Source organism: Squalius cephalus (genome assembly GCF_949319135.1).
Source record: "Squalius cephalus genome assembly, chromosome: 3".
NCBI classification, from domain to species: domain Eukaryota; kingdom Metazoa; phylum Chordata; class Actinopteri; order Cypriniformes; family Leuciscidae; genus Squalius; species Squalius cephalus.
The window spans coordinates 17,773,433-17,789,057 of record NC_137124.1 but is presented as its reverse complement, the minus strand read 5'-3'; the positions used below and the strand labels follow the sequence as shown (position 1 = coordinate 17,789,057).

Below are 15,625 nucleotides of genomic sequence, written 5' to 3'. Positions count from 1 at the left end.
ATGGTAGTGCAGATTATGCCTGTAGTATTACATCTATCATCTATTAGTATACTCAGGTTATTGTATATTGCAGATGTAGTTTGTGTGTTTGTTTTCTGTAGGTGTATGAATAATAAATATAATTCTGGACCAATACACCTCAAAATTATTAAGATTCTAGATTACAAATAAATGTATTAAGGAATAACTGACGGCAGCCTGTGATATAATGAGAAAATATCAGAGTTCCAACTATGAGTTTTATTACAGCAAATATTTATTTTTGGAAACAAATGTTTGTTGCACATTTGTAGTTGCATCATTGCAGATCTTGCGCTCTTTTCTTCAGTCTTTCTGAGAAGTGTCAAAACATCTTCAATCTGTGTTCCCTCTGCCAGGCCACAGTAACCCTGCAGGTTTCCTACATCCCTCCTCCAGGGATGGTGCCCATCTTCCAGCCTCCTCCACACCCAGAGGCCCAGCACAATCCAGTGGAGCTGGACACAGTTACAGGTCAGTCTACTAACATAATATATACAGTGTGTCCCATTCATACACACATGCACTGTTAGAGGATGTAAAAGTTTCATTGCCTAGATTTGATTTCTCTAATTTGTTTACCAAGGGCTGAATCATTATGACATATTTGTGTAATGTGATTCATTTGACTTATGTATATGACTGTGTAGTTTTCTCATTGGACACTCTGGGCGAGGATGACACTGAGAGCATGTTGATGATGGAGGTGGTGGAGGAGCCTGAACCTACACCAGGGCCACAGGGGCAGGATATCGGGGCCCCTACAGCACCACCCAAGAAGGCTCCACCGAACTTTAACCATGGCCTTAAGAAAAAGAAACGCCAGGGAAACAAATCCTCTCTGTCTGACAAACCCCAGGACCTCCAGGTGTGTATATAAGTATGAATCTTTGTTTGGGTGTGCATCTCTGTACTGTATGTCTCTATGAATCCACAATTTGCTTTGTCATGTGTGGCTAGTCTCTACAGACGTCTGAAAATATGGCACCTTCATAATCTTCAATAGGTTTTTTTTGGAATTTTTTTTAGCATATGCTAACAACAAAAATTACTTTTCGTCTATAAATTGTACAAATCCGATTAATAGTGTTTTCTTATTGCTCAGTGCAGAATGGACTCCCTAATTAAAGTATGTATCTGTATTACATGACAATCACGGTCTACTCTTGCAATTGTCATTTTCTCATCGTGCTTCTGCTTTGAAAATAGGGCCACCTTGTGGTAATATAAAGTACTGTGCAATAAGTCAAAAAATTGGCTGTGAACTTGTTTATTTGCTCAAGGCAACACAATCTATTCATAAACATTGGAAAATTATGTTAAAGAGTTTAATTTAGATTTCGAAAATTTTGACTGGACAATTAAAAAAAAAAGTTACAATATTCAAGTACATCTAAGCCAGTAGTTCTCAACTCAAATGAAAGATTTGTGGAGAAAAATGCTAAATAAAAACAATAAAATCCAACTAACAAAACAATTTATAGTCAAATTAATTTGCCATTGGTTGAGGCCTGCTGAATTTGGCATATTCCAACATGGACATTTTATTATTAATACTAAGTATAATTATAGTAACAACAATAGTAACTATAATAATATGGATAATGATTATTATTAAATTCTAATAAAATTCTCATTTTAAGGATGTTTTGTTTACTTTTGTATCATGAACAGTTTTGATACTGTGTTGTCACCATTTGATGTAAACTTACAAAACCACAATTTAAGCATTTAGCAAAGGTTTTATCCAAAGATATGTTTAAAAGTGCTTTAATTTCCTATGTGATAATTCAATCGTTAGCTGATATATTTGAGTTGTTTTGATTTCAAAAGTCCAGAAACATTTATTTATTGAATGTTAATTTTAGGTACGGTTGCGCATTATTGAGGGAAGGCAGCTCCCTGGTGTCAACATTAAACCAGTTGTCAAGGTCTCAGTTGGAGGACAGACGAAGAGAACACGCATCAAGAAGGGCAATAATCCATTTTTTGACGAGGTAACTGTTTTTTCCCCCTGTTTTATCACTCTGGGAATAAAAATGATGTAAATAATTCAGTAAATGCTCAGATGTAATAATACGCATATATTCTTTCCTTTCAGACTTTCTTTCTAAACTTCTATGAGAAACCTTCAGATCTTTTTGATGAACCTATATTTTTATCTGTAAGTTATATTATTATCATTATTAATGTTGCTGTTGTTTCATTGAACAAAAACCTGCAGTTATCTTGTCTATGTCCGTTCAAAGGTATTTGACTCCAAGTCACTACGGAAAGACTATGTTATTGGAGAATTCAAGGTAGATCGGCTCTTATTTCTTATTTTTTTCCCCCCTGTCCTTCTCTTGTTAATCACTGTCTTCATTTGGTGGTTTCTTCTCATTTCCAGTGAGTTCCAGGATATCTTTATTTAGATTTTCTTTACTGGTCACAGGCATGTTTTTTCTTAGATCTATCATTTCCAGCACACATGTGTCTGTTATTTCAGGCTTTGCTAATAATAGTGCTGGTTTTGTGTTTTCTCTTTCAGCTGGATGTTGGCATGGTGTATAATGAACACCGTAAGTACCACATAGTCATAATGTGATGTTAATTGCTCCTCTTCAAAGCACCGTTTTGATTGTGTCTAAGAACAAACAAACCTCTGGACATGTTAGTTTTTTTAGACTCAATTAAGCTAAAATGCCCCCCGATGTTTTATATTCAACCGTTTTTTTCTATTCCACTGAACAGGACATGCTATTCTCAGGAAATGGTTGTTGCTGTCAGACCCTGATGATCTTTCTGCAGGGGCCAGAGGTTATTTGAAGGTCAGCATGTGTGTGCTGGCTGCAGGTGATGAACCTCCGGTAAGTGAGAGAGAGAGATCGAGCATGATTCAGCAGCAGCATGTTAACAAATTGAACCTTATTGTAAAGTTTTCACTCATTCTTTTGAAAACATCAATTCTGTTTGTTAGATGGATAAGAAAGAGGGTCTGGAAGAAAAAGAGGATATAGAGGGGAACCTGTTGAGACCAGCTGGTCTTACCCTGAGGGGCGCCTCGTTTACTGTCAGAGTTTACAGGGCAGATGATCTGCCTCAGAGTGAGTATCAAACACGTCTGTGTGTAGGGTTGTGCCTTTTCTGTTTGCTTCTGTTAATCTGCTCTCCTCCTTTGGCAGTGGATGATGCTCTTATAGACGATGTCAAACACTTCCTTGGTTTTGAAACCAATCGTAAGAACCTGGTGGATCCATTGGTGGAGGTCAACTTTGCAGGAAAAACGGTACTTCTGTCTTTATAACTAGTTGAATCATGAGGTATTAAGCTTATAAAACCCACCGTATCATATTTGATATTCAAATTTCTAAATTATCAACATGATCAAATGTTGAAATACCTGTTGTTCAGAATTTACTACGTGCCTTCTGTCATCTTACTTTTAAGCACGTAAAAGGCCTTTTATTATAATTCAAAAAATGTCCCTATTCATCTTTGTGCTTCTTTTTATGAAGTAAATGTAGGAATATATTTTTTATTGTTAGTAATATTTCAAGATGAACATTTACTGGACTAAAGTAACGGTGGTTTACTTGACGATGCATATATCTTTTTTTTATTAGAAAAATATTGTTAAAATGTGAGTATCAAATATGATAGATCAGGCTTTTGAGGAATGTTTATTTGTACATCTTTCATTGTCATTGTATTACATTGCACTGCATTATATGTTTGGCTCCCCACAAAACAAAACATGAGCTTTGATCATAAAACTAAGCATTTAAATATCATCTTACTATGATATATTATTGGCAGAAATAGAGTGAGACCTACAGTATATTTAAGTGCATTTAATTTAAAAAGTCTGCTATACTGCTATAAAGATCTCATTGATTTTAATTATTGGATAAATATTGCATATTTTTGCTCAGTTTGGGCCTCTGAATAAAACGTATGGTTTTTTTTTCCTCTTCCTCTTCGAGTATGAGCTCCATATTCTCCTAAATCATACTATATGAGCCATAAATGCCTAATATATCAGATATGATATTATTTTTTTGACTATTATTTTATATGTCATGCTTTATAGGATTAATAATTTGCTCAAGACGTAGCGATATTATATTTTTCTATTTCTAGATGAGTAGTAAGATTCTGGAGAAAAACGCCAACCCTCAGTGGAACCAGAGCCTCACTTTGCCCATCAGGGTAAATGACATACACTCACCTCACAGAACAACCTAACAAGTCCTTCAATAGATTTATTAACAGTCTGTTTTTCACTTCAGTTTCCATCCATGTGTGAAAAGATGAGGATACGCATTTTAGATTGGTGAGTTAAATTTTTCTTTCATGTGTTTAAAGCTTACTTAGGGTAATCGCTACAGAATCTGTTTAAAACAAAACTCAAAACATACCTTTTAGAGAAGGCTTATACTATGAGTCTATTTGAACCTGTTTTTTTCTGTATGTAAATGTCTTTGTATGTTATTTTATTGTTTCAAATGGTGTTGTCTTTAAAAAATTTGTTCAGCACAATGGTCAGCAACAGTTTTTTTATTGTGCTATCTAAATAAATAAACTAACCAACATATGTTAATATGGATTGCTTTATTTATGATGAAAATGTGTTATCTTACATACCTTCCCATTCTCATTCTCTCAGGGATCGCGCTAGCCACAATGACGTTATTGGCACTACACACTTATGTATGTCCAGAATCTCAGCCCCTGGAGGAGATATTGAGGGTAGGCAGTGTTTTGTTGTGTACAAATTGCTTCTCAAAATACAGTTTGATTGAAGGCTTTTGTTAAGTGCAGTGGCAAATCTAGAGGGTCATTGTCTTGCTTTGCAACTTTTGTACTCTCTATATCAGTGGTTGTCAACCTTTTTGACTCCAAAGGCCCCTGTTGTCCTCAATAAGATTCAAAGACACCCCAGTCCCCAGTCCCCTCCCTGGTTGAGAACCACTACTCTATACTAACCGTTTATATGGTGTGTATTAAGTGTATTAATTCTGCACAACTAACAACATCAAATATACCTGCTGCAAAATGGTACATCTTGTCAATTCCCAGTGCAAGAGCTTTTTACAGTCATTCCTTCCCAAAACTCACATTGGTTGAGCCAGAACTTGACATGTTGAGTTACTCAGACAGCAGTGTGTTTGCCACACTCTTTGGGAAGTCAAACAGCATCAAGACATTTATTTGTAGTGTCTGTCTACTCTATTTATCTAGTAGTTGTAAGTAACGTATTATCAAAAGAAAATATTCTTCACCTTTAAGTGCATTTGTCAATGTTGAGAGACATCACCTTTTTTGAGTAATGTGTTGGTTCCAGTGTTGAAGTGAGGAAAAACACTACTTGTTGTTTGCTAGCTGATTTGTTGTCTTGATTTTGTATCACTTCATATTGTCATCATGTAAGTAATGAATTGGCAGTGATTTGAAACTCGAGAATGAAATTAACACTGCATTTTGGGGAGTGTTGTGCAAAATTAGCTTGTATGTTTTACTCTGAATTAGAGACAAGGATGACTAAAACTACTATATATTTTTTAGCTACTTTTTTAAACTTTGGCATCTATGCTATTGCCAAGGAGGTATGACAGATCAAAATTGTAGTATTGTTGCATTTGAGGGAAAAAAACAAGTGATTGTAGTATATTTTAGTGTAACTGAAATTGGTTTCAGTTTGTTAGCAGTTAGCAGTTAGCAGTTGGTTGTGATATATTGTGTGTTGCATAGAGTGAGTTTGGTGTGCAAATTTAACTCTACGTGTGGTGCAGACATGATTAATAAAGGCCCGTTTGCATGGCATCGGCTGCACTCCCTGCAATATTCACTTCATCAATCCTTATTTTGTCTCAACTTTTATTTCTCTCTGCACTCAGATGAGTTCCTTCTCAGGACCTTCCACAGCACCAGTATGTGTGTCTCTCTGATCTCAAAAATCTGTGCTACCCTTCCTGTAGATCACACCAATGGCTATGTCAGATTTTGCCTTTTGTTGGGCTATAGTGCTTATAGTTTATAAATTGCCTATAGCTTTATTCAGCTAGTCTTTAGATAAGGTGTTTTCTATGACTAAATGGCAAATGTATTTGCCATTGAATGTGTCAACACGTTTGCAATTTGCAATTTATTTTTTACTGCTCCTAAAGCTAGAGGTAACTGCTGTGTGTCTAATTCTTGCTCTTTTATATCAACAAGTTGATGACAATATAGGCTTTCTTCCGACCTTTGGCCCCTGCTTTGTCAACATGTATGGGAGCCCTAGAGAGTTCACAGCCTTCTCGGACCCACATGAGGCACTAAACCTGGGAAAGGTGAGATTTACTATATATATATATATATATATATATATATATATAAATTATACTTTTACAGAGTTTGGAACGGGGTGTGCACTTATTCAGGAAGTAAAGTAAACTGTGCGTGCGTTTTAGCCGATGACGATTTAGTTAAATAAAACACATGTAAGGGATGATGAGTCTTTCATAAAAAACCTAGGGAAGGTGTTCTTTTTTGTTTTTTTACAAGCTGTTCAAACAAAAAAAGTGATTAATACATGTGAATTCTTACATATACCCCCTTTAATATTACTTACTGTAATAATACGTTAAGATCCTATGTGTGTGTTTTTTGACATAGGGAGAGGGTGTGGCCTATCGGGGACGTGTGCTGTTAGAACTCATTACGAAGCTGTCTGATCAGGTGGAGCAAAAGATTGAAGACATACACCCTGATGACCTGCTGGTGGTAGAGGTGAGATCGCAGTTATTCCTCCTGGGTTTAGCATCAGACATGAGATCATTTGACACAGGAATGCATCATTTAATATCAGTGAAAGACCACAGTTGTGTTGTGTCGCACAGAAATTTATGCGGAAGAGGAAGTTCTCCCTCTTTGCTGCATTCTACTCAGCCACTCTTCTTCAGGATGTGGATGATGCGATTCAGTTCGAAGTCAGTATTGGTAACTACGGCAACAAGTTCGACAACACCTGTCTGCCTCTGCCCTCCACCACTCAGTTCAGCAGGGCTGTGTTTGATGGTGAGAAACCACCTAATGATTTAGACTTGAAATGTTTAGATCAACCATACATTTTGGAATGCCCCACATAAAATGTCCATACTGCTATTTCACTTTGAAGTGGATTCTTGTGGCATTTGTTCTTCCTTTAACAGAAACACCAGAATTATATTTCTGTGTTCAATTTAAATATGTGTATATATATATATATATGTGTGTGTGTACATGTACAGTATTTGTGCCATTTCTTCAAAAGAAATTAATAGTTTAATTCAGCAAGGGTGCATTATCAATTTAATGCACCCTTGCTGAATAAAACTATTAATTTCTTTCGAAGAAAAAGTGACAGTAAAGACATTTACTACATTTGTAACATTACAAAAGATTTTCTTTAACTTTCTAATCATCAAAGAATCTGTAAAAAATGTTATCACGGTGTGCACAAAAATATTAAGCAGCACAACTGTTTTTTGATAATAATAAGAAATGATTCTTGAGCACCAAATCAGTATTTTAGAATGATTTCTGAAGGATCATGTGATGCTGAAAATTCAGCTTTGCCATCACAGGAATAAAATACATTATAAAATATATTAAAATAGAAAACAGTTATTTTAAGTTACTGTATTTTTACAAATAAAAGCAGCCTTGATGAGCAAAAGAGACTTCTTTGTAAAACATTAAAACATTTTACTGAGTCTAAACCTTTGAACGATAGTGCATATCTATACTAGTAAAAGGAAAAATGCGGAGCTCTGTTTGATTTTGTGAAAAAAAGAGTTTTAAGTATTTTAAAAAACAAGCTTTATGTTACATGAACTACCCAATAACATTTCATATTATATTAATATTTGGAAGGATCTTATTACCTATAAGCCACTGTGTGATACTCAAGTATCTAACATCGCTTCCACTGTTTTACATTGTTATTTAGGCTGCCATTACTACTACCTGCCATGGGGAAATGTGAAACCTGTGGTGGTCTTGTCTTCAGAGTGGGAAGATATTGGCCCTCGCATAGAGGCCCTGAACATGCTGCTCAGCATAGTTGACCGACTGGTGAGGAGCGTTTCTTCGCTCAACACAATCATAAGCCAATATATCAAAGCGCAATCAGTCATTTACTATACGTTTATCATAATAGGAATCAAACCTAGAGCAGGTACAGCTGGAGCTCAAAGCAAGAAGTGACGAACAGGAAGTGGAAGAGAGGGTTGTCCAGCTGCTTGATGATGTCATAGCCGATTGCAGGTGCAGATGTGTTCAAGTGTTTTGTAAAGCTGTACCGCGCTCACTATGACCAACTAAAGTGTTCTTGTGTGTGTATGTGCTGTAGTGAGGAGCTCCCCGAGGTGGATAAATGGCCCTGTGTGACTCCGCTGGATAAAGCTCTGAGGAATCTGCGCAAGATTAACATGCAGCAGATCGTGCAGACGGCACTGGCGCTCAAACACGGACCAGAGACCGAGCTGAGTGCGGTGCTGGAGCAGGCTGAGGACTGGACCATGAGACTACGTCACCTCGCTGAGGAGGTGAAACAACTGTAGCTTGCATGTCAAAATGATATATTTTGGTGGTTTTATGCTACCTGCACCTGATTCAAATAGTGACATCAGCCTTTAAAAATTGTAATCGAGAATTAATTGTGAAATTTTACTGATATGTAAAAGATTGGTGCAGTGCCAGACTTCTGGGGGCCCTAAGCAAAACTTTGTAGGGGGGCCCCTGTCAATGCATTCATAAAAACCCAAAATGACCCCCGACCCCTTAATTTGTTCTTTCAGAGCAGTTTCACTGTCAACCAACAACAGTGAGTTGAAACAGTCATTAATAGCATAAATAATAACATTACAAACAATAGGACAAATGAAATAAACAATTTAGCCTATAGCATACAGAAATTGAATAAAGTTATAAAATTTCAATATTAAACTCTAAATAGTCTTCACCATATGAATTAAATATACATTGATTCTTATTAAAGTTCCTAAAGTTATTCAGTGAAGAGCAGTGAATGATTCTCTCATTTTCTTTTGTTTGATTAACATTAAATGACACAGACAGCAGGTTTATTAGGCTGCTGTCACTTTAAGACTAAATGCACAGATATAATATACTGACAAGCATTCAGTTACTTTCCCAACTGTTTATGTTCACTTAAGACATAACCGACTGTGTTTAAGTGAAAACTCTCCAAGACGGGCATTTTGACATTTTATGTGTATACTTGTCCTTTTAATCACACGCCCGAAGCGCAAAGTAGCCTATACTTGTCCGTGGTGTGCTCCATCTCGGAGTGCACGCACAGAAAGCTGCCTGGGGAACAGCGTTTCTTTTGGAGCTCAATACGCTTTTAACTCCTTTTTTCTTTAGTATCGAGCACATCTGGCAGGAGACTGTGTATTACGATAGTCATGTTACATGATTTGACTGATTTGGATGCTATGTGGGAAGGGTGACAGCGCATCACTTTAAAGCAAAGGAACGGGATGCGGCATCATGTTTTCATAATCGCTGGAAGCCAAAATCAAAACCGAAACTAAAATGCTAGTCATTAAATCATCTTTGAGAGCAAGGGGGCCCCCTGGTGGTTTGGGGGCTCTACACAACTTGCACACTTTGTGTATAGGAAGGAACAGCACTGGGTTGGTGTTTTAACAACTTAATTTATTAAAATACATGGTTACATGGGTCAAAAATAAGGAAAACTATAACTTTTATGTGGTGGGGTGTTGAGCCCTGCTATATTAAAAGCACAGTTAAATGTGGCATTTATTTTAATGGGTTTACCTCCAGAAATTAAGAAAAAAACCTTGATTAATTACTAAAAATGTGCGATTAATCAAATATTTTTTTTAATCGATTGACAGCAGTACTTTCTTTCTTTCAGCCCCAGAACAGTTTTCCAGATATAATAATCTGGATGCTTCAGGGAGACAGACGAGTGGCCTACCACAGAATCCCCACCCATCAAGTTCTCTTTTCCCAGGGTTACTGTGGCAAGCATTGTGGACAACTTCAGACGGTTTTCATGAAGGTAAACACACTATTTGGAGGCAAAGCACATACTAATGCTACAGCGTAAATGATGAATGGAACCGTAGGGGTAGTGATACATCTCTGATTCTCTGTGTGTAATGTTGTGCTCAGTGTCCGCAGGAAGACGTGGGATGTAGTAAGATCCCAGCTCAGCTCAGGGTCAAGCTGTGGTTTGGACTCGCTGCTGATGTCAAGTCCTTTAACCAGTTTGCAGAGGGCAAACTATCTGTTTTTGCAGAAACGGTGAGTGGGCAGTTACCCAACATGCATTTTTTGGGTGTTTCTTCACCAATGGGCCTTTGGTGTTAACCTTTAGCTAACACTTTTCACTCGATCACTAATTTATTAATTTCTCTATTAACAATCTCCAGCAGTGTATATACAACTTATTGATTAGGAAATCAATTTCACACAATAAACATTAAAATAGTTTATTTCACTCTTTGTTTAGATTATCATAGTTTTAAACATGTCGCAATTCATATTTTATAAAATATTTTAATAAGTTTTTCCAAGTGAGAAAAAAGTTTAAACCTATTGAATCTCCTGTGACAAAAAATAAAATAAAAAAACACTGGACAGTAACACTACATTTCAAGAGTCAGTAAGATTTTTTTTTTTATAGTAAATTAGTACTTATATTCAGCAAAGATTAATTAAATTAATCAAAAATATATATAAAAAATATACTGTTCTTAATAAATGCTGTTCTTTTGAACTTTCTATTAATCAAATTATCCTGAAAAAATGTATCATGGTTTCCACAAAAAAAAATAAAAAATGATTACACAGCGCAACTGTTCTCAAATTTGATAACAAATGAGAAATGTTTCTTGAGCAGCAAATCAGCATATTATAGTGATATCTGAATGATCATGTGACACTGAAGACTGGAGTAATGATGCTGAAAACTCAGCTTTGCCATCATTGGAATAAATTACATTTTAAAATATATTAAATGTTAATAATATTTCACAATATTTAGCATTGATAAGCATAAGAGACAACTTTCAAAAACAACATTACATATTAAAATAGAAAAGTTATTTTAAATGTTAATAAGCATAAGGGACTTCTATTAAAAACAAAAAATCTTACCAACTCCAAACTTTTGAATGGTAGTAAAATAAAACAAAGAATCACAGAAGCTCATCCTTTGTTTTTATACAGTACATTAGTTACATTTGTTATAGCTTATTTGGTTGAATTTCTTTTTGAGTTGATTGTGTCTTGTAGCATTGTGTTTGAACTTCTGAGCTACTAATGGAGTTATTTTGATCCACAGTATGAGAACCAGACTAAATTGGCCCTGGTGGGGAACTGGGGTACGACGGGTCTGACATACCCCAAGTTCAGCGATGTGACTGGCAGAATCAAACTGCCAAAGGAGAGCTTCAAACCCTCTCCAGGATGGAGCTGGTCAGGAGACTGGTATGTCAGCCCAGATAAAACGTGAGTACCATCTTATCATAAATTTACTCAGACATTTTTTTAAGTATTAGTGATATCAACATCATTGAACACCCTGTGAAATGGCATTACATGGATGTGTCTTGATGCCCAGAATGCTGTACGACGCTGATGCAGGTCATATAAGCTTTTTGGAGGAGGTGTTTGAAAATCAGATGCGTTTGCCAGGAGGACAGTGGATCGGCATGCCAGAGGGGTACACAGATGTGGTCAGTGTGTAGTTGTATTGTGACAAAACTGATGAAACTTAAGTTCTTTTTAAGTACAGTGAAGTAATTCGTTTTATTAATGAGGCACAAATGAATACTTATTAAAAAAATATATATACTTATGTTCTACATTAAAATCAGTTGGCCAGGAACTGACCTTTTTGTTCTTTATGTATCCACTGGGGGGCAGAATGGAGAAAAGGCTGTGCCTAAAGATGAGGTCGAGTGTCCCCCGGGCTGGGTGTGGGGGGATAGTGAGTGGAGCGAGGATCTGAAGCGTGCAGTGGATGATCAAGGTATGGCAATCTTATGCCACTGACTTCTGCTCTTCAAAAGCAATGTATCTCTACAGTAAATTTGCTTTTACCTGTAGGGTGGGAATATGGAATAACCCTCCCCCCGGACCGCCGGCCAAAGTCCTGGGTTCCATCCGAGAAGATGTACCACACCAACCGCCGGAGACGTTGGATCCGACTCCGCCGTAGAGATATGCAGAAAACGGAGGCGCTTAGAAAAGTACATCATCAGTCATTAGCGAAGTGTTCCCGCTCGGTTTGTTTTCAGTCAAAGAAATAACGAAGTTTCACATTGAGAGCAGCTTGTAAACAAAAGTGGAATCTTGGCCCCAAGCTTCATTTTATTCCCTTTGAATTCTGGGGGGATTCTGGTAAAGCTCAGGATGGCGTGACATAAAGAGCTCTGTGTAGTCTCAGGAGGTCTTCCCCTGTCCCTGAACGCATCTGGTGAGAGGCAGATGGAGCTCGAGTGGACACCTAATTAATCATGCCATCTGAGAATAATCTGAAATCAATCCCACACCTCGAATCCACTTGGCAGGAAAACCCAGGTCCAACTTTAAAGTCCCGCCGCAAATACGTTTAATGTTCATCATCTGTGTGAGGGTGGGTTAGGGGCATGTGTGCGACATGAGAGAGAGCGATAAAGCGTTTTTGTTTCAATCTGTGAAAGTCCTTATCCACACAGGCAAACAAGTTTGGGTAAAACACACTTTGTTAATAAAGATCTAAAATTAAATTCTGGAGATCACTGTTTCTGATAACAATAATGATGTTGTTAGAATGAAGAACTTCAACATGTTTGCTTTTTTAGAGTTACAGAGAATGGCATTGGGCCTCATTCATGAAACACGAACAGAACGAATCTGTCTATAAATCATTTGCAAATCCATTATGTAAATTGTCACATTCAGTTCAATTGGACAGTTTACATAAGAATGGATTTATGAACGATTTACACACAGATTTGTTCCCTGAATGAGGCTCATTGTGTTTCCGTTTGGTTCTGCGCAAGAAACAAATAGGTCTACTAAAACTTGGTAAAGAACTTCAAGGAAAATGTGTTTGAGAGAGAGGTTTGGGATCAAAAGGTGGTTTTTGATTTTAAAAAAAATATATATTATATACAAATCTATTAATTCACTACTGTTCAAAAGTTAGGGGTCAGTAAGATTTTTTTTTAAATAATTATGAAAGAAATCTCTGCTCTTATGCTAAGGCTACATTTATTTTATTTACAAAAATACAGTAAAACAGTTATTGTAATATTTCACAATATTACAGAAATCTTCTGAAATTATCCTAATATGCTGATTTGGTGCTCAAGAAGAATTTCCGATTGTTGTACTGATTGTTAACTGTGATGATACTTTTTTTCATTATTCTTTGAGTAGAAAGTTTAAACGAACAGCATTTATTTAAAATGGAAATCTTTTGTAACATTACAGATGTCTTTACTGTCACTTTTGATCAAAATAATACGTACTTGCTTAGAAGAAGTCGTTTTTAAAATTTCTTTAAAAGAAAATCGCACTTACCCCAAACTTCTGAATGATAGTGTATTATTTATGCAATTACATTTTTATGAAACCAAATGCAATCTGCAAACAAATAAATGATTTTTTTAAAAACTTAGCAATTTTATACTTATAAAATGTTACATTCTAGTTTTGCTTGAAAAGTGTGCTTTTTAGATAGATTATTAGTATTATATAGTATTATATATTTATAGTATTATATATTTTTGAAGTGTCCAAATACTTTTTTGGGTTACTATGAGTAAAATCAGTTGTCCTCATGGTGGCACTCTTTAAGCACAGAATTAGAAACATTTCTCTTGTGGTACCTCCTGTCTTTCTACTCTATTAGATAACTTTAATTCCTCACTAATCCTTTCCTCACTAATCTGAAAAAACTCATGCCTGCTATTTGTCTTTTTTAATGTTTATTGCACTGTGCAACACTGGATAGGATCATACAGAACAGGCATGATATGAGAAAAATGCTTTAATTCAATCAAGTTAAATGATGTAAATGAGTCTTTTTCTGTGTGTGCTCACTCTTCTACAGCAGCGTCCGGACGAGTCGGAGCGTGAGGGCTGGGAGTATGCTTCTTTATTTGGCTGGAAGTTTCACCTCAAGCAGAGGAAGACGGACGCCTTCCGGCGCCGGCGCTGGAGATGTCGTATGGAACCATTAGAAAAGACGGGGCCGGCGGCCATCTTTGCCTTGGAGTGTTCGCTGGTAATGAGGGTTGACTATTTGAGTGATGTGGAGTTGGAATTGGGGGTGAGATTTAGAAAGAGAGACCGTAATGGAAGGAAAGGAAAGTGGTCGGACTGAATCAAACGAAGGCGAGATGCAATTTAGACAAGGCAAAGGCGAGAATGGGTGTGGAGGGCTTTGAGTTTGGACGAACCGGAGGTGCTGAGAGAGACTGGGCAAGCAAAGTGGAATCAGTCTGGTAAAATAAGGGCATCATGGGATATAATTTACAGGGAGACAGAGATGAAGCAGTGAGTGTGAAGGACGGTGTATGCATAAAGCCTAGTTAGTATGCTTATTCTTTTACTCATAGTCTGGTCCACTGGGTCCATTGTTACGGGTCTATTCCAGGCAGCTTTGGAACAAGATGTCATGTGGGCTTGGCTGAGTTGAGAATTGAGAGTTGATGAGGGTCTGGAACGGGTCCATTGTGCAAGTAGTGCCTTACAGAGGTGAACTAGATGATTCCCTTGCTCTGCTTTCTGGGGCACCTGAAAATGCATCACATCAAATGCTTAATTTAGTCATTTTCAATTATTTCCATATCATATAGAGTGTTTAACCTCGTTTTTAAATCCTGCTCTTCCTGTATCTCCACTGCTAGAGCATACGCTGTTAATTTACATGGATTGTCCGAATGAACCGATTCATTGGAATAACTTGCCAAAGCTTCATATGAGAGAAAGTCTTTTAGAATGACTTTTTAGACTTTTTACCTCTACATATGAGAGATATGACTATTTACAGTGAACCAATTAACTAAAATCAATCATACCACAATATAAATGAGATAGAGAGCAGTTTAAGACTAACCAATTCATTGCAATTAATCCACTGCTAAATATGAGAAAGTCAATTAAAACGAACTGATTCATTAGAATGAATCAAACTTTCCACTACTACATTTGAGAGAGAGAGAGAGAGAGAGAGATGTTTAGGATGAACTGATTCACTAGAATTACTCCGACTTTCCACCACTACAGATAAGAGAGAGATTTGTTTAGGATGAACTGATTCAATTTTCTCTGCTAGATAGAGAGTTATTTAAGATTAACCTATTGTCCAATTCACTAGAATGAACTACCCTTTTTGCCACCTCTACATATGCAAGAGAGTTAGGATGATTTGATTAACTACAACGAATCAAACTTTTCACCGCCGCATATGAGAGACCGAAAATCAGGTTTGATTATCAGCTTGCTTGGCACTAAAAGCTGCATGTGCAAACAATGTGACATTAAAAATAGTGTTTCAGTGTTTGGGTTTGCGCTACACCGCTACTCGTTGGAATTGGATTCCAAATTCTGT

General features: G+C 36.7%; 1 protein-coding gene across 9 annotated transcripts in view; it reads left to right on the top strand.

Annotated features, from left to right (window-relative positions):
- Positions 1–15,625, top strand: part of dysf (dysferlin, limb girdle muscular dystrophy 2B (autosomal recessive)) — a 72,169-nt gene that overhangs the window by 11,685 nt on the left and 44,859 nt on the right. For 6 of the 9 annotated variants that reach the window (XM_079867088.1, XM_079867082.1, XM_079867087.1 and 3 more), the window contains exons 5-30: positions 378–492; positions 669–886; positions 1,887–2,015; positions 2,120–2,182; positions 2,268–2,318; positions 2,549–2,579; positions 2,752–2,867; positions 2,978–3,104; positions 3,183–3,286; positions 4,141–4,209; positions 4,290–4,333; positions 4,667–4,749; positions 5,898–5,930; positions 6,217–6,332; positions 6,658–6,771; positions 6,882–7,059; positions 7,973–8,097; positions 8,183–8,289; positions 8,375–8,570; positions 9,929–10,075; positions 10,189–10,320; positions 11,363–11,529; positions 11,642–11,756; positions 11,947–12,052; positions 12,130–12,272; positions 14,123–14,296. In XM_079867088.1, coding sequence (XP_079723214.1) covers positions 378–492; positions 669–886; positions 1,887–2,015; positions 2,120–2,182; positions 2,268–2,318; positions 2,549–2,579; positions 2,752–2,867; positions 2,978–3,104; positions 3,183–3,286; positions 4,141–4,209; positions 4,290–4,333; positions 4,667–4,749; positions 5,898–5,930; positions 6,217–6,332; positions 6,658–6,771; positions 6,882–7,059; positions 7,973–8,097; positions 8,183–8,289; positions 8,375–8,570; positions 9,929–10,075; positions 10,189–10,320; positions 11,363–11,529; positions 11,642–11,756; positions 11,947–12,052; positions 12,130–12,272; positions 14,123–14,296 — 3,003 coding nt within the window. The remainder of the gene's footprint in view (positions 1–377; positions 493–668; positions 887–1,886; positions 2,016–2,119; positions 2,183–2,267; positions 2,319–2,548; positions 2,580–2,751; positions 2,868–2,977; positions 3,105–3,182; positions 3,287–4,140; positions 4,210–4,289; positions 4,334–4,666; positions 4,750–5,897; positions 5,931–6,216; positions 6,333–6,657; positions 6,772–6,881; positions 7,060–7,972; positions 8,098–8,182; positions 8,290–8,374; positions 8,571–9,928; positions 10,076–10,188; positions 10,321–11,362; positions 11,530–11,641; positions 11,757–11,946; positions 12,053–12,129; positions 12,273–14,122; positions 14,297–15,625) is intronic. The other 3 variants (XM_079867089.1, XM_079867085.1, XM_079867086.1) reach the window with 1 other exon arrangement.